The sequence below is a fragment of the Choristoneura fumiferana genome, chromosome 26, assembly GCF_025370935.1.
Source record: "Choristoneura fumiferana chromosome 26, NRCan_CFum_1, whole genome shotgun sequence".
In the NCBI taxonomy this organism is placed as follows: domain Eukaryota; kingdom Metazoa; phylum Arthropoda; class Insecta; order Lepidoptera; family Tortricidae; genus Choristoneura; species Choristoneura fumiferana.
Window position 1 is genome coordinate 6,631,748 of NC_133497.1, and position 16,713 is coordinate 6,648,460.

The following is a 16,713-nucleotide window of genomic DNA, read 5'->3' on the forward strand; positions in this document are numbered from 1 at the left end:
TTTGTTGGTGCAAAAATGAGATGAGCCGTTGGTGCAGTGCCGTTTAAGCATTACCGATAGGTAATTAAAGCAATTGGTGTTGCCGGGCTACTTGTAGCCTGAGCACATACTCGTAGAGCTAAAATAATCAGCTAGTGCATTTACGTTCAATCACATTAAGAGTGCATGAAGAGTGAATCTTAAATAATTAGTTGAAATTGGTAATGTTCTGAGTTCAATAGATTTTCATCATTATCATCATCCCAGCATATATACGTCCCACTGCTGGGCACAGTACATTTTGATGGAATCTTTGATTTAATTATTATCAGTTGGTGAAATAAAAGACCTGCATTCCAAAAGAAGTACTTATTGAAGCTCTCACTCAAGTACCTACATCATGAACGCATCCTGACGGCGAGACAGAAGTAACTCATTCCATCCATCATAATCTCATCTCTATTCTCCGCTCTTGTCGACATATATATAAGTAGTTACAAGGTTGCATTCAATTTTGTACTCGTTTGTTTACAAGCTCGGGATGCCATATCAAATACAGTCGTTGCCAAACTTTGGAGCAATAAGATCAATTTTTCGAATCATTTAAAAAAAACCGGCCAAGAGCGTGTCGGACACGCGCAAAATAGGGTTCCGTAGCCATTACGAAAAAAATAAGGAATATTTTTTTAAGAATTTCGTATTTTATACGAAATCTTCCATAGTTTAGGTATATTTTATACCTTAGGCTGCTATATACTCTTAAACTACTAATAATTCTCAAGCAAACTTAACCGTTTTAGTTTTTCTTGAAAGTTTGATATACTTACTACCATCCTGAATTTTTTAAAATTTTTCCACTCACTGTTTTAGATTTTAGAGGGGGGGGCGCTCGATTTTAATGAAAATTTGCACATTAAAGTTAAATATTTCGCAAATAGATCACTGAATCGAAAAATTGTCTAAGAAAACTCCTAATGGTTTTAAAAGACCTATCCAACGATACCCCACACTATAGGGTTGGATGAGAAAAAAAAATCACCCCCACTACGTCTATGGGAGGTACCTTAATTTTTTTTTATTTTTTATTGTACCATTTTGTCAGCATAGTTTACATATATATCCGTGCAAAATTACAGCTTTCTAGCGTTGATAGTCCCTGAGCAAAGCCACGGACGGACAGACAGACAGACAGACAGACATGGCGAAACTATAAGGGTTCCGTTTTTGCCATTTTGGCTCCGGAACCCTAAAAATCACGTCGTTTTTAAAAATAGTGATTTATTATTATTTATTTTTATTTAGGGGTTATCCATAAATTATTAATCCCTAATAGGGACTGCGGGTGACGGGCACGGGGATGCTCGTCCCCAGCCGTTTGGGTCCCCGAGCTTGGCGCGCCAAATGTTCCGGGGGCCTACAGCCTGGAGCCGGGTCCGACACCGGACGACCGCCGTGCTGCCGGGCTATGGATGCGCAGAGTTCCCACAGCCCGGCTGCAAAGCGGCAATTAAGAGGAACACCCTGGGGTTTTTAGTGAGTACAGCGCCTCTTTCGGGGGCGGGAATCCCACACCCACCGGCCTCCCCGGGCCGGTGGCATCTATAAACGATGTTCCTCAGGCCATAAAAAAGGGGTCAGGCAAATAATTTAAATTTTCATAGCAATGTGGGCTATGAATGGTCAAAATTGGTGTGACGTACTTAATGGATATTTACAGCATTATAGTTGATGCTAATGCGCTGTAAATTTCGAAACAAGAAAACATAAGAAAACAAACATAACAGTGATAAGGTATTTATTTTAATAGCTGTGTTTATGGACGCGATGACACCGATGCCCAGTATGCCTAGTCACGTCACGATCTTTAATTTTAGTTCTACTTAAAATCGAATATTTAATGTTTAAAGCTTTCGTGACTCACTTATAATAAAAATACCACAAACGGGACTTTATTGCGCTAAACACACGAGTAATATTTACCTCGAAGTTTCGACCACATTAGACTGTGGCTTTACTGAGGCGAAGACGAGACGAGCGCAGCGGAGAAGAGACGTGTAGAAATCGACCAATCCCTACGCGTCTGATGATAATGACGCGGAGAAGAGATGTGAATTCAACTAATATGAGTGTTAGATCCCTACGCGTCTCCTCTCCGCTCCACTCGTCTCCGCCTTAGTGGAACCGCAGCCTTACACTGGCCGTGGTCACGAGTAGACTGAAGAGTGGGGTGACAAGTCGGCCTAGCAGCGCGAGTCCTTCGAACTACCCGCACTTGATCACTAACATTGTAGTAACTTAATCGAATATCAATCATCTCATATGACAATTGAAATGATTTTTTAAACCCCCGAAGCAAAAAAGTGGTGTTTATTAGTTTGAAATTGGCTTCGGTCTGTCTGTGTCATTGTGAAAGCGAGAGTAGAATACGGTATTTAACAACTCCTGATTTTACTAGATCTTAATATTATTATGAAAATATAGATATACAGATAGTGTTTAGCGAAGAGAAAATTGGATTTATAGTGATTTTTTGAAAAATCTATACACCTGTCTCTTTCTCAAACGCTTTTCTCTATGCAGCAAGTATGGCGGTACAGGCGGTGACGTCATATGCCAGTATGTCTTTCTCTGTCTAATCTTGAATTTCAAACCTTTATAACTTTGTTATTTGTAAAGGTAGCTTAAAAATTGTTTTTCTATTCGATAACAAGCATTGAAAGTTTTAATTTATAAAACATATACAAAATAGTCAAATACCGTATAAATTGAGCCGTTATTGAGATAATATTTAACTTTAACATGACAATGTCGGGGATTTTTCAATTATTAAAAGTTTGTATTGCATAAATTTATTAATTTTGAATGTTACATGATTGGCGTTTGGTTTTATCTTTGTAATAGGATTCCAGTAGCTTTGAGAAGCGTTGCTGTTTTGTGTAATAATACCTCATCTGTGATCTGCTGGCAGTTTGAGGTCGAGCACCGTTGCCATCGGTCGCTCGTATGTTAAAAAAAAGTTGAATCGAAGTTTGTTGATTTGAAAAGTGAGTATTCCAAAAGGTTAATTCGAAATTTAAAACGCATTTACACAAAACGTTTTAAACAAGATTGTGTTATTGTTTGTTAATGTTGTTGTGATATATTAAAATTAATACACATTTAGGTAGAAACAAATTATTATCGTGCCATACCTAATACGTAATTTAACTTTGTGCAATTTCAATAATAGTTTTTTTTAAGCCTAGTATTTTTAAATAATTTTTAGGCAGGTATGTAGGAATCTAACTTTTACTTGTGTAATAGAATTAGATTATAATTTCATACATAACAATTGTGGCTATACCCTACCAGGGTGCATAATTTCTGTAAGTAACTAGTCTTATGTTTTATGTTTTTGCCAAATAAATGAATGAATGAATGAATAATTGAGGCATTATGTTTGCGTATAGTATACCTACCTAACTTCCTTTTTTATTTATTAATATAAGAAAAAATACAATTAATCATTTATCGCATCGTAAACCGCATCACGGTTTGTATCGATGCTGCATTCCGCAATAGTTATAAATAACAATATTGATGCTTACTCTAATTTACATATTGTACTAAAACATGCCTACAATATCGCAACCCACAATTCAGACACAAAAACTCCGTGCCTTCACCGCACACCATCGGACGGGCCGGCTAGCCGCGCCGCCCAGAAACCGGTCCACACGCTCTCAATATAGGATGCTTCAGATATGCCATTTTTATAATTTAACATAATTTATCTGTCAGAAATGGAATGCAAATTTGATACACTACCGCCACATATTAAATCAATATATGTATAAGAGGTACGGAAGTTTCATCGATGTCGTTGGATGGCCGTCGCTGATGATGGCAGGCTTAACCTTTTGATTTAAGAAATCTACGTTCTGAGAACTGACATTGGTACCTATTATAATAATCGTAATTGACTGGGTGTCTTTAATTAAACGCGTTTACTCCTGCTGAGCTGGCAACGTTGCATTTTTGTTAGTTTTTCTCGATTATTTCATAAAAATTGAATGAAAATTAAACATGTTTTCTGATAGAACACTTCTTAATATATAAGTTAATGTGTCTACTCCAATAATTATTCGAGATAAACTTTTATATTCCTTAAAAACGAATCAATGTTTATGACCGGTTTTTAAAGAAAATAAAAGTCTATAACGAATAATTATTGGAGTAGACACATTAACTTATAGGTATATTAAGAAGTTATGTTCTATCAGAGAAAATTATTAATTTTCATTCAATTTTTATGGAATAATCGAGAAAAACTATAAAAAATGCAACGTTGCCAGCTCAGCAGGTATAAACGCTCCGGGGGTGCTGCAGGCCGCGTGCAACCGACCGAAGTAACTGGAGGTCTACGGGGGAGGCCCATGTCCAACAGAGACGTTTTACGGCTGAGATGATGATGATGATTGCGCCGTAGGCTTGTGCTGTGCTCTGTTGTAGTATAAAACATATTTTTTATAAAATAATTCTGAATAATTTTGTTTTAAAACTCTCATTGTTTTTTATTTGTCAGTCTTATTAAAGCTACGTATGAGTAAACACGTGTTTTCAATCTAGTTGAATTCGTATCTTGCCGTCCCGCTGACGCTTATTATTATGTAATACGAGAGAGAGGGACGGTACGACAAGAACTTCGAATTTCGTAGTAGCCCCTCAGGCCTCAGAATGCGCTTTGGGTACGGTCTAAACCTGTAAACAGTGACCAATTCAATTCATTTCATTCATGTAGATAAACGACATTGTCAATAGTAGCTCTCGTCAAGCGTTGCCTTATCATTATCAACGGGAACAGTCAAGTATCACATTTAATTCTTTGTTGAACTATGTTTAACTCATTCAGATACGAAACTAAAGTAATTTTGCTATAGAATAGCTATTTATGCAACTGTATCGTAATAGAGGTCTTTAAAATACGAGTGCGGTTTCATGAAACGAGGCGTAGCCGAGTTTCATAAAAGGGTCACATGAGTGTTTTAAGGCCTAATTACGTACAGTTGCATACAATATTTTATCTACATTCATATATTAAATCCTCTATCATGTGTTCAAGAACCATTGAGAATGACCTGCATTGCAACCAGAACTAGGACCTTCACTTTGCTGGTAATAAATTATGAGTCATTTCCTTCGCCGCATCTAAAATATCGGGCGGAGTCAAATTTTCTCCGCATTCAATGATACGAGTATCAGACATTTTTAAGCATGAACAAAATTGACCCACGAAAATTCGTACAACAAAACGACACGCACGTATGAATGGAATGGCGCTAAAACCGCTAAAGCACTGTCAATGTGCCTGACAGCGCCATCTACACAATGATACGCAAATTACGTGGCTTATTGATGAATTAAAGAACTGTCATCGATTGTTTGTAGCAAATCAATAAACCAAGTAGTTCTATTGGGAGCTAACAGAGGGCGCTTATGTAAACCAACTTTTAAGGAACAATTTTTATTATAATTACTTTCCAAATATACACCGAAATCAGACCTCTCTCATTTCAATTCCCTGGGATCACTCCACCCATCCACGAGCCGACACGCGCGCATGAGGAGGGCAGCAGCAGGGCTACTACGAAACTTTTTCGTAGTATAGCCCCTCTATTATAAATGCGAAAGTTTGAAAACGTCTCTCTTTTTTCAGAAGCCATCATGAAATTCATAATATTCTCAGTGCTGCTGACACTGGGGTCATCTAACGCCTACAAGATCCTGTGTATTTTCCCGGTACCGTCCCGCAGCCACGACAACTTGGGCCAGGGCTTCGTCAAGCCCTTATTGAAGGCTGGACATGAGGTGAGAACTGACGTGGACTGTAAAGCTAGTTGGTGCCATGACGACGGTAGATCATTGTACAGGAATCTTAACCTCTTCACCGCCACAAAACAAACGAAGTGACGTGATCTGTACGCACAGAGAAACCAGCGACAAACCAACTTGATTTTTAATTCCATTTCAGAAGGATTAATTTTCAGTTGCATGTTGGTCATTGTATAGACTGTGGCATGTGAGGCATTCCATTGGCTGCATGACTGGATGTACTAAAAAAAATACTGAATTCTAGTCTCATCTGTTTTAGGCGACCAAATGGCCTAGTGGTTAGAGAAACTGACTACGAAGCTTGAGGTCCCTGGTTCGATTCCCGTGTCGGGGTAGATATTTGTATGAAAAATACGAATGTTTGTTCTCGGGTCTTGGGTGTTTAATATGTATTTAAGTATGTATCTATCTATATAATTATATTTATCCGTTGCTTAGTACCCATAACACAAGCTTTGCTAAGCTTACTTTGGGACTAGGTCAATTGGTGTGAATTGTCCCGTGATATTTATTTATTTATTTAATAAGCACAAATTCTGCTGATTAAAAAAATAAAAGAAAAAATTTAATTTAAAAAAATCAAAAAACTGACTGCCTTAAAAACTAAAAGAAAGAAAATAGGTGTAGTGGTCTGGAACTCTGTCAAGTAGCTCATTTCAAGTTCAACAGTGGGGGGGACCGCTACGGTAAAAAAAAACACAACATAGTATAATATGTGGTTTTCTGTTAACCTTAGCGGTCCCCCGACACCGACGACGCTTAGATAAAAAAATATTACTAGGTACTTATGCTAAATTATTATTTCGAAATTTGAATGTAATTAAAATGTAATGTACCGGCACTATAATGTAAACATTAAGATGAGTAATCTGTGATTAAGATGCAACAACAGATAGAAGTTTCTTAATGTAGGTCATTTGCTTATCGTCTCTGAACATATTATAGGGAAGTTGATATAGATGTAGACAAATAGATAACATTTCTTCTCAGTCGGGACTAACTTAGTTTTCCGAAACGATGTACCTACTACCTAACATAAAAATTCCGATTGCTTACAAACTCTCCCTTAGCGTCCAAAGTCCGAGGTCGGCTCAATAGGAGCAGCACCCTTGGCTTTGACTACGCTAAACTTCCACTTGCTGGGCGGTCCATCTGGCAGCTCGCTCTCTCCAGTAAGTTGTAAAAGCCATCTGAGGGTAACAGAAACAGACCGTTCCACTTTTCTCCGTTTATTGTGCGCAGGTGACCTGGGTGACTCCATTCCCGGACAAGAACAAGCCGCAGAAGGGTCTGACCATTATTGGCGTGAGCGAAACACAAGACATAACGAATAGTAAGCTAACCCTTTTTAAAGGTATAGTTAAAGGCATGCGACATTTTTTAGCACGGAGTAACGTCGTATGTCCATGTATGTACCTATATGTCTGACTTCCGAACTTTAACACACTGCTTTTTTGTCATTTTTTGTTGAATCGACAAAAGAAAACCGGCCAAGAGCGTGTAGGACACGCCACAAATAGGGTTCCGTAGCCATTACGAAAAAATTAAGTAATATTTTTCTAAGGATTTCGTATTTTATACGGAATCTTCCAAGTTTAGGTATATTTTATACCTTAGGCTGCTATTTACTCATAAACTACTAATAATTCTCAAGCAAACTTAGCCGTTATAGTTTTCCTTGAAAGTTTGACAAACTTACTACCATCTTGATTTTTTTTTAATTTTTCCACCTACTGGTTTAGATTTTAGAGGGGGGGGGGGCGCTCAATTTTAATGAAAATTTGCACTTTAAAGTTAAATATTTCGCAAAAAAATCACTGAATCGAAAAATCGTTTGAGCAACCCCCTAATGGTTTTAAAATACCTATCCAACGATACCACACACTATAGGGTTGGATGAGAAAAAAAAATCACCACCACTTTACGTCTATGGGATACATTAAAAAAAAAAAAATTGTTTTTTTTTATCATTTTGTCGGCATAGTTTACATATATATCCGTGCAAAAAATTGCAGCTTTCTAGCATTGATAGTCCCTGAGCAAAGCCGCGGACGGACAGACAGACAGACATTGTAAAGAGCCGTGGTGGCCTAGTGGTTTGACCTATCGCCTCTCAAACAGAGGGTCGTGTCGTGGGTTCAAGCCCCGGCTCGCACCTCTGAGTTTTTCGAAATTCATGTGCGGAATTACATTTGAAATTTACCACGAGCTTTGCGGTGAAGGAAAACGTCGTGAGGAAAACTGCACAAACCTGCGAAGCAATTCAATGGTGCTTGTGAAGTTCCCAATCCGCACTGGGCCCGCCTGGGAACTATGGTCCAACTCCTCATGTTCAGAGAGGAGGCCTGTGCCCAGCAGTGGGACGTATATAGGCTGGGATGATGATTGCAAAATATTCACAAAATTATTCTAATTATAAATAAACCCGCGTTGCTCACCCAAAAACTATGAGATTTGATATTTCGAAGACCTCACGCTACACTAGCGCCTCTAGTGGTGAATTTATACGCGATAGCCCTCATTGTTTAAAATTACAGAGGTGGACCCTCTGATAATGCGAAAGTGGAGCATTGCAACGCTGAACGCCTTCGGCCGTAACATATCCGTGGCCGCCGCCACCAACCCAGCGGTGCAGGCTGCTCTGGTCAATGAAAAGTTCGACGCCGTCATCACGGAGAACTTCTTCTCAGACCTTCAGTCCGGGTGTGTACAGTGTTAACTATTGTATATATATATGTGTTATATTATGATTTTATTAATTTAGATTTTTTTGTAATTTGCTGGTAATTTATTATGTGTAATAAATAAAGAAAATTTGTGTAAAAAAAAATAGTAACAAAAGTGAAATATAATAATATAGATAAATATATACATTATATATATATATAGGCACTCTTTATTGCACATAAAAATAAAAATACAAATATACAGAGAGGAGAACAAAGGAATACATATATAAGGAATATATTTCGGGGATCTCGGAAATGGCTGTAAGGATCTAGCTTGGTCTTATCCTTGGAACAACGCTTTTTAACGATTATTAGCTCGAGCGAAGCTCGGTCGCCCAGATACTGTGTATATAACTGGCTTTGTATAGCAGTTTTACATCCTTGAAACATTAAAAATAAGGTTATAACTGTCATGATCATCATCATCAGCCGGAAGACGTCCCCAGCTCAACAAAGCTCCTCCTCTTAGAACGTCACAATGAACGCCAACTCACCACTTACATCCACCGGTTGCCCGCCACTTTCACGATCTCTTTAGTTCACCTAGCTGGAGGCATGCCAACGCTTCGTCTTTCGGTTCGTGGTCGCCACTCGAGGACCTTTGTCCCCCAACGGTTATCTGTTCTTCGAGCGATGTGGCCCGTCCAATGCCACTTCAACTTACATACTCTTTATCTCCGCAGTTTCGCCGCAGTCCAGCAAGCGCCTTGGCTTCTCCTGTGCGGTTCAGTACTCCACGCTTCAGCAGAGGCATTGGTGGACGACGTGCGGAGCGCCCCACTCATACCCAACCTCCTGAGTGATTTCCCCATACCCATGAACCTTTGGCAGCGGTTGGCCAACACTTTTGTCGTGGGCTTGATAGTTTTAGGAGGATGGTAAGCGTTTTGATTATAACGATAAGCGCCATCTAGTATTCGACACACGAAACTTCAACAGTGCCCTCTGGTGGCCTAGATGTGTCCATCTTTGCTTTACCTAGTGTTTTTAGTTGATATATAGTGTTACAGTTTACAGTCACATAATTTGATACTGTTTGTTTATAAGGCAACGTCAATAAAGACTATGATGTCATTTCCCGCGGGACTTTTGTAAAATCCAGAAATTTAATTTCAACTGCTGGATCTGATGGATCAACGGATGGAAATATTAGTCCTCTAAATAATAACCTCACCAACGAAAAGTCGGAAAAACCCCGACTTTGTCACTTCAAAGTTCAATATATCAAAAACGGCTTAATCGATTTTGATGAAAAATATTAAGAACCATCGCTAGAAAACCTGATATCAAATAAAAAAACCGCATTCATATCGGTCCACCCGTTTAAGAGCTACGGTGCCACAGAGAGACACACACACAGACACTCATAGTGGTCAAACTTATAACACCCCTCGTTTTGCGTCGGGGGCTAATAAAACAGATATATCGATAAAAATACTAATGAGAAAACATTTTTCACTTTCTGGATCGAAAAAAATAGGAGGTTATGTTGATTGTTGTGGTAAATAAATGTCTACTTAGGACCGTTCCACTAAATCCTAAAGACATACATAAAGGCTGGCTAAATTTCAGGCTGGACATAGGTCCCAATGAAGTTGACTACAAACAGATCTTCGGCCCTCTGGCGGAAAAGAGAGGCGTCGTCCTGCCCCCTTACTCCGAAGTAATTTATAATATATCTGTTCTCTTCGTGAACTCACACCCGTCCATCGCGCCCGCGCAGAGCTTGCCTCCGAACGTAGTGGACATTGCTGGATACCACATCGAATCTCATCATGCGCCTTTGCCTAAGGTATTTTTTTTAATTAGCCTAATAAATTGTCCCTCTGCAACCCGAATGTCCGTAAAAGTCTACATTATTCCTTACATATCTGAAGCGAGAAATTAAAAAATTAAAAAGATGGCAGGCACGCTAGCTCGACAGTAATTTATTATTGTCGAGTCTCAAACTTAAAAAAAAGTGAAAACGGCCATGGAAATGTTGGCACAACTCAAATGGCTGCTATCAGTTATTTTGTTGGAACTCCAGACTTTTTTTATTGGATCTGAAACAGCTTGTGGTGTTTTCGGTGGAAAAACACATGCGCTGTTTTTTTTTTAATGAAAAAAAGGCGGGAAAGCATGTCAATTTTATTGGAATAAAATAAATGTCATAATATATTTTGCTGAGAAAAGGTATTCTAATTTGTTTTTTTTCCTTCACCACTTTTGAGAAAAGCTTTATATTAGTCTCGGCTGTAATAGCAATTACTGGCTTCGTATTAATTAAACGGATTTGTTCATTCTCATACTCAGCCAGCAATTTCCTACTTCCAGGCCAGGACAATAATCTACTATTATTATTGAGGATAACAAGATGCAATAATGATGAAAAAAATTGGAATGTGTATCTTTTATGCTAAGAATATGCAAGTTGAAGTCGCAAGTCTACATCGCTTGAGGAACTGATAGCCGTTGGGGGAGAAAAGTCCTGGAGCTGGACCGATGACGTTGCGACCGGGCAACTGGCGATTTGTCGTTCATTGTGGCATTCTAAGGAGGAGGCCTTTGTTCAGCAGTAGACGTCTTCTGGCTGATGATAATGATGACCTTGTAAACTGCCTTTTATGAGTGACTGTACCTCTTACTCTAAGGTCGGCGCTGCACATATTGAATATATCGAAATCAGTTTAAGTAAAAAGCTTATTTAGGGAAATACAGCTTACAGATATTTCACCGCTTGAGCAATTGTTCTTGGTCACTAACCAGCACCAAACGTTGACAGGACCTCCAAGAACTAATGGACAAATCCACGCAAGGAGTAATATACTTTAGCATGGGCTCTGTGGTGAAGGCCGCTGGAATCCCGCAGCAGACCAGGAAGGACATCATCAGGATCTTCGGAGCGCTGCCGTACACGGTGCTTTGGAAGTTCGAGGAACACCTTGAGGGCTTGCCGAAGAATGTTCACATCAGGCCTTGGATGCCGCAGCCTGCTATATTAGGTGAGTTATTTTATTAGACCAGCGGAGACAATTATCTGACAGTGCAGTGCCCTGTATAGTCTTTTAGAATTTGTATCTTTATGTTATGTATAAAAGTCCCATAATAATTTCAATTCATGTCCAAATGTAAAAATGTAAAAAGCCGTGGTGGCCTAGCGGTTTGACCTATCGCCTCTCAAACAGAGGGTCTTGGGTTCAAACCCCGGCTCGCACCTCTGAGTTTTTCCAAATTCATGTGCGGGATTACATTTGAAATTTACCACGAGCTTTGCGGTGAAGGAAAACATCGTGAAGAAACCTGTACAAACCTGCGAAGCAATTCAATGGTGCGTGTGAAGTTCCCAATCCGCACTGGGCCCGCGTGGGAACTATAGCCCAAGCCCTCTTTTTCCGAGAGGAGGCCTGTGCCCAGCAGTGGGACGTATATAGGCTGGGATGATGTCCAAATGACAAACGAAACTTAGATAAATAGATAGTAAAAACTTTATTTTTCACAATACATGCACACACAAACACATACAAACAAATGAAACAAAGTAAAAAACATCAAATTTGCTGCTGACAACTCATAAAACTGTGGAGGCCGCAGCACTGATATTCTGTCAGAACCAACTGAGGCAGCTTGATACTTTAGTGAGAGGACTGGGACTGGAAAAAAACAATAGTTGTTGAGAGCCAATACCTAGTCGTATTTGGCAGATGCGTTTGGTAGTTTTTTTTACATTTGCACTATCTCATCATCCCAGCCTATATACGTCCCATTCATGGGCACAGGCCTCCTCTCAGAACAAGAGGACTTGGGCCATAGTTCCCACGCGGTCCCAGTGCGGATTGGGAACTTCACACGCACCATTGAATTGTTTCGCAGGTTTGTGCAGGTTTCCTCACGATGATTTCCTTCACCGCAAAGCTCGTGGTAAATTTTAAAAATGTAATTCCGCACATGAATTTCGAAAAACTCAGAGGTGCGAGCCGGGGTTTGAACCCACGACCCTCAGCTTGAGAGGCGATAGGTCAAACCACTATGCCACCACGGCTTCTTCTTTGCACTATCTAACACTGTGATATTACACTAGGACGAGGGAAAAGCATTTTCAAATACCACTGCTTTGTTGATGGTAAGCTAGGATCCACAGATAAATTAAATTGAGGAAAAATTGAAATTGGTCTTCCTCCGACCTCACAATTTCTTCATGTTCAAATTAAAAAAGACAGCTTCAGTTTCGTGATAAAAAATGTGTTTATTTAAAAAAATACAGTGTTTGATAAGAATTAGGTACCAGCTAGGGGTCCTAAAGGGGTCATACATAAAGTTTGCTACGGTCTTGTAATTTTGATATGTCTCGTTATTTCAGCCCACCCTAATACCAAGCTTTTCATAACCCACGGCGGGCTCCTCAGCACCCTGGAAGCGATCCAAGCCGGAGTGCCACTCCTGGTGGTGCCTGTGTTCGGCGACCAGCCCGGCAATGCACGCCGCGCCGAGCGCGCCGGGTATGCTGTCAGCGTGCCATTCTCTGCTGATATGGGGGAGAAGCTGAAAGCCGCGCTAGACGAAGTATTGGGAGACGACCGGTTAGTCATGTTATTCTATTAATATTAGAAATGTGAGTTTGAAAGTCTGTTTGTTTGTTACTTCATCACGCGTTAACCATTAAACCGAAATGAAATTCAGTATACAGATGGTTTGAGTCCCTGGGAAGGACATAGGATAGTTTTTATCCCGGACATTTTATCTACGCGGACGGGGTTGCGGGTAACGGCTAGTTTATCAACCATAAGTATGACTTCTTGGAAGCATTTTAAAATGGTGGCTTCAACCCCTCAAAACCCTAGCTTCAAAACCCTAACCCTCGAAAAACACGCGTCTTTTTTCGCAGTGCGGGATAAAAATAGGGAATGATAAATAACCCTAATAGAAGTATGTTCCGTCATTATTAAACTACTCAGTGACCTCAAAGGCAGCGTATGTTGATATTCCTCTCTTTTCTTGTTTACGCTTGTTCTTGTGTGCGTTTGGTATTTCTACATAGACGTTAAAGAAGATAACGTTACTAATGCTTCCAAATGATTGGTACCTAAATATGTGCTAGACAGAAAGGTAATGCATGCAAGCATCTTTTTTTATATGAAATACTCCTTATGTGTCCAACATGACCAGGAAAACTGGTGGTATGTGGGGCTCTTCCACAATGGTATAGGTATATTTACTCAACACCACACAGCAATTGAGTGTGGGCTATTGCAGCAATTAGGTGTGTGAGGTGACTACCACACCACTCCCTCCACTAGGATAGGACTCCTCTGTGACCCTGTGTACTGGTTCGGCTCCCCGCTCTCCGCTACTGGTGCCGCTTGGGTTTATTTCTTCCTCATAGTTCCCAAAGTGACCGACATTCCCAGTGTCTACAGGCCAGGCTTATACAGTAGTTGGATTGTCTTGAAATTTGGTATACTTATGTAAACTGCGTGACAATATAATAATCTGGTAGTGACATCCTGGTAGTCCTGCCAGGATCGTCTCCACAGGACGGAACTCTTCAACGGTTAATGGCATCGACTTGAAATTTGGTTTGCAAATGTAGTTTGGGTGACAATATAAGACAGTCAACCAAAAGTACAGTCAGCAAAAAAAAGCTTGTATTAAAAATGAAATTTTTACCAAAAACTTTTTTTGACCTGTTTTTTTCAGTCAGTGTTTTGTATTTATTTTAAAATATTTTTTTAATTCTAGTTATTACAAGAAGGCGAAGTTCCTGTCCCGGCTTTTCAACAATCGGCCAGCGCCCCCTAGCAAAATGATCGCGCATTACGTGGAACTGGCTATCGAGACACAGGGTAAGTACGCTGCATTTTCTGTTAAAAGTTTATTTTATAAAGGTAGCCTAAAAGCTATAGCACGCGTTATCAAATTAAGTATTAATATAAGTGTCTGAAAAACCATTTAAGAACAAAAACATTGAACATGAAATTTTAGCGACATCTTGTGCCAGCAACATGTAACTACAACCTTATAGATCTGACATTCAATCATAAACAATGTATTTTTTTCAGGAGCATACCACATCCGTTCAACAACTCGCTTCTACAAGTGGTACGAGCGTTACATGCTGGATCAGCTGGCCGTGCTCGCCATAGCTTTATTTGTGATCTATAAGTTGCTCAAACTTGCCCTACAGAGGGCGTGGAAATTAATCACGGGACAGAAGACGCAGAAGCAAAAGAAACATTGATTTGATTGCGGATTGAGAGTTAATTTGCCTAGAGTTTATCTGCCTTTCTTTTGTGCCACACAGTGGTCCGTTACAGTGAGGGGAGCCGAAACGATAACCCCCTACATTGTCATTTCAAATTTCAATATCTCAACAACAGCTGAACCGATTTTTACCAAACAGTTAAGAACCACCGCAAAAATAAAAATAAGATAATTTGTATGCGCTAATCGCAAACATACACCTAGACAGAAAAACAAAGTACAAAATAAATAGGTAAAGCAACTTTTTGCGAAATCGCGAAGCGGTCCTAGCTCAGCATAGTGTGGCAAGGAAACTAGCTTTCACGTAACTAAAGAAAAACGCATCGAAATCAGTTCCTCCCCGTGAGAGCCATGATGCCACAGACAGATAGACATCGGCATCAAACTTATAACACCCTTCTTTTTGAGTTGGGGGGGGGGGGGTAAAAACGCAGACGCTTCTGAAGACTTAGAACTATATAACAATGAGCTAAATTTTAGACGGGAACCCAAAAACGATATCCCACCTGTGTAATAAAGCGTTTTGGAGAATTGTAAATTTAAATTTTTACATTTTGTGAATAAATAATGTTTTAGTTAAGTTGTTTTTTTTTAGACGGTAAATATTAGTTCCAAATCCCTCCAGATTGACGCTAGAGCAGCGAGAGTATATATGAATTAATTTAGTAAACTTATCCTACAACAACTGCCGTGAGAGACGCAGACTGTAGATTGTATTTTCGTGATCAGATGATAGTGTGATTTTACTGTGCATTTTTGCATATACGAAGACAGTTCTTTCAATTCTACACTTCATACACCTTCATAGTACCTTACCTACTTAGTTTAATTTACTTCTAATGTGAAAATGCTAGTGCCACCTTGTCCCAGTATCGTGACACATTCGCATAGTAGCGCCCTCTAACGCTGAGTAGAAAAGATAGATAGTTTTTCTACTCAGCAATAGAGAGCGCTACTTTAGATAACTGGAACTGTTAATTATAAAATATTATTTTATATCTCGTGTAAGTGCAATAATAAACGGATTTTTTTGTTATTTTTCCTTATTTCCTAAAATCGTGAATTAGTCGGTTAGTAGCGCTACCTATTGCTGAGTAATATAACTATTTATCTTTTCTACACAACAATAGATGACGCTAGTAGAGCTTTTGGCCTTCGGCTTACTTTTGTTGTACGGCTCAAGCCTCAAAAATTGGCCATGTGTTATTTCCGAGATGCTAGTAGATACTAGCAGTGTAGATACATATCAAAATTAAAATCAGACTTAATTAATATTATAAATGTGTAAGTTTGTGAAGATGTTTGGATGATTAGATATTTGGATGTTTGTTACTCAATCACGTCTAAACCGCTGAACCGATTTAGATGAAATTCGGTATACAGATAGTTTGAGTCCCCGGGAAGGACATAGGATAGTTTTTTTAGGAAAATTGCATAGTTCCTGCGGAATAGTGATAAACGAATACTACGCGGACGGAGTAAAATAATTTTTGTTATTCGGAATACGGAGTCGGGGTAGAATAGACGCTCGAGTGCTGGTCACTGTCCCAGTAATTGACAACTTTAACTTTATTTCGTAATAATAATAATGATTTATTTGCCAGAATACACAGAACATAAATAGAGAAGTAGAATTAATTCATCGGGAACTATGCAATTTCCCGGGATAAAACTCAAACTATCTGTATACTTACTGAATTTCATCTAAATCGGTACAGCGGTTTAGATGTGAAAAGGTAACAAACAAACAAAAAGAAACAAACTATATTAATTAATAGAGGCAACGGCAGCAGGGTGTCATCTATTAGGCATCGGCATAACAAACACTAGGACCTTAAAATGAAATACCTAGTTTATTTTGCTTCAAACGTTTTAAATAAAAGAAGCATGTCAA

At 39.2% G+C, this 16,713-nt stretch overlaps 1 protein-coding gene across 2 annotated transcripts; it reads left to right on the forward strand.

The window, feature by feature from the left end:
• The first annotated feature begins 2,923 nt into the window (after nucleotides 1–2,923).
• On the forward strand, nucleotides 2,924–15,399 carry LOC141442829 (UDP-glucosyltransferase 2-like). Of its 2 annotated transcripts, none has more exons than XM_074107951.1 (10): nucleotides 2,924–3,023; nucleotides 5,675–5,826; nucleotides 7,093–7,183; nucleotides 8,388–8,553; nucleotides 9,263–9,457; nucleotides 10,152–10,371; nucleotides 11,344–11,563; nucleotides 12,919–13,138; nucleotides 14,298–14,401; nucleotides 14,618–15,399. In XM_074107951.1, exons 2-10 carry the CDS (start codon nucleotides 5,683–5,685, stop codon nucleotides 14,794–14,796), a joined length of 1,539 nt encoding a protein of 512 aa, XP_073964052.1. In that variant the 5' UTR covers nucleotides 2,924–3,023; nucleotides 5,675–5,682; the 3' UTR covers nucleotides 14,797–15,399. The 2 variants fall into 2 exon arrangements, with proteins under 2 accessions (XP_073964052.1, XP_073964053.1); XM_074107952.1 differs by having other exon boundaries at nucleotides 2,956–3,023; nucleotides 5,678–5,826.
• The last annotated feature ends 1,314 nt before the right edge of the window (nucleotides 15,400–16,713 follow it).

What these genes read in the sequence shown, in the direction of transcription:
- LOC141442829 (XM_074107951.1), top strand. Translation starts at nt 5,683, where the DNA reads ATGAAATTCATAATATTCTCAGTGCTGCTGACACTGGGGTCATCTAAC. An exon ending in ATCATGCGCCTTTGCCTAAG is followed by an intron (nt 10,372 to 11,343) that starts GTATTTTTTTTA and finishes AAACGTTGACAG; the next exon opens with GACCTCCAAGAACTAATGGA. An exon ending in GCCGCAGCCTGCTATATTAG is followed by an intron (nt 11,564 to 12,918) that starts GTGAGTTATTTT and finishes TCGTTATTTCAG; the next exon opens with CCCACCCTAATACCAAGCTT.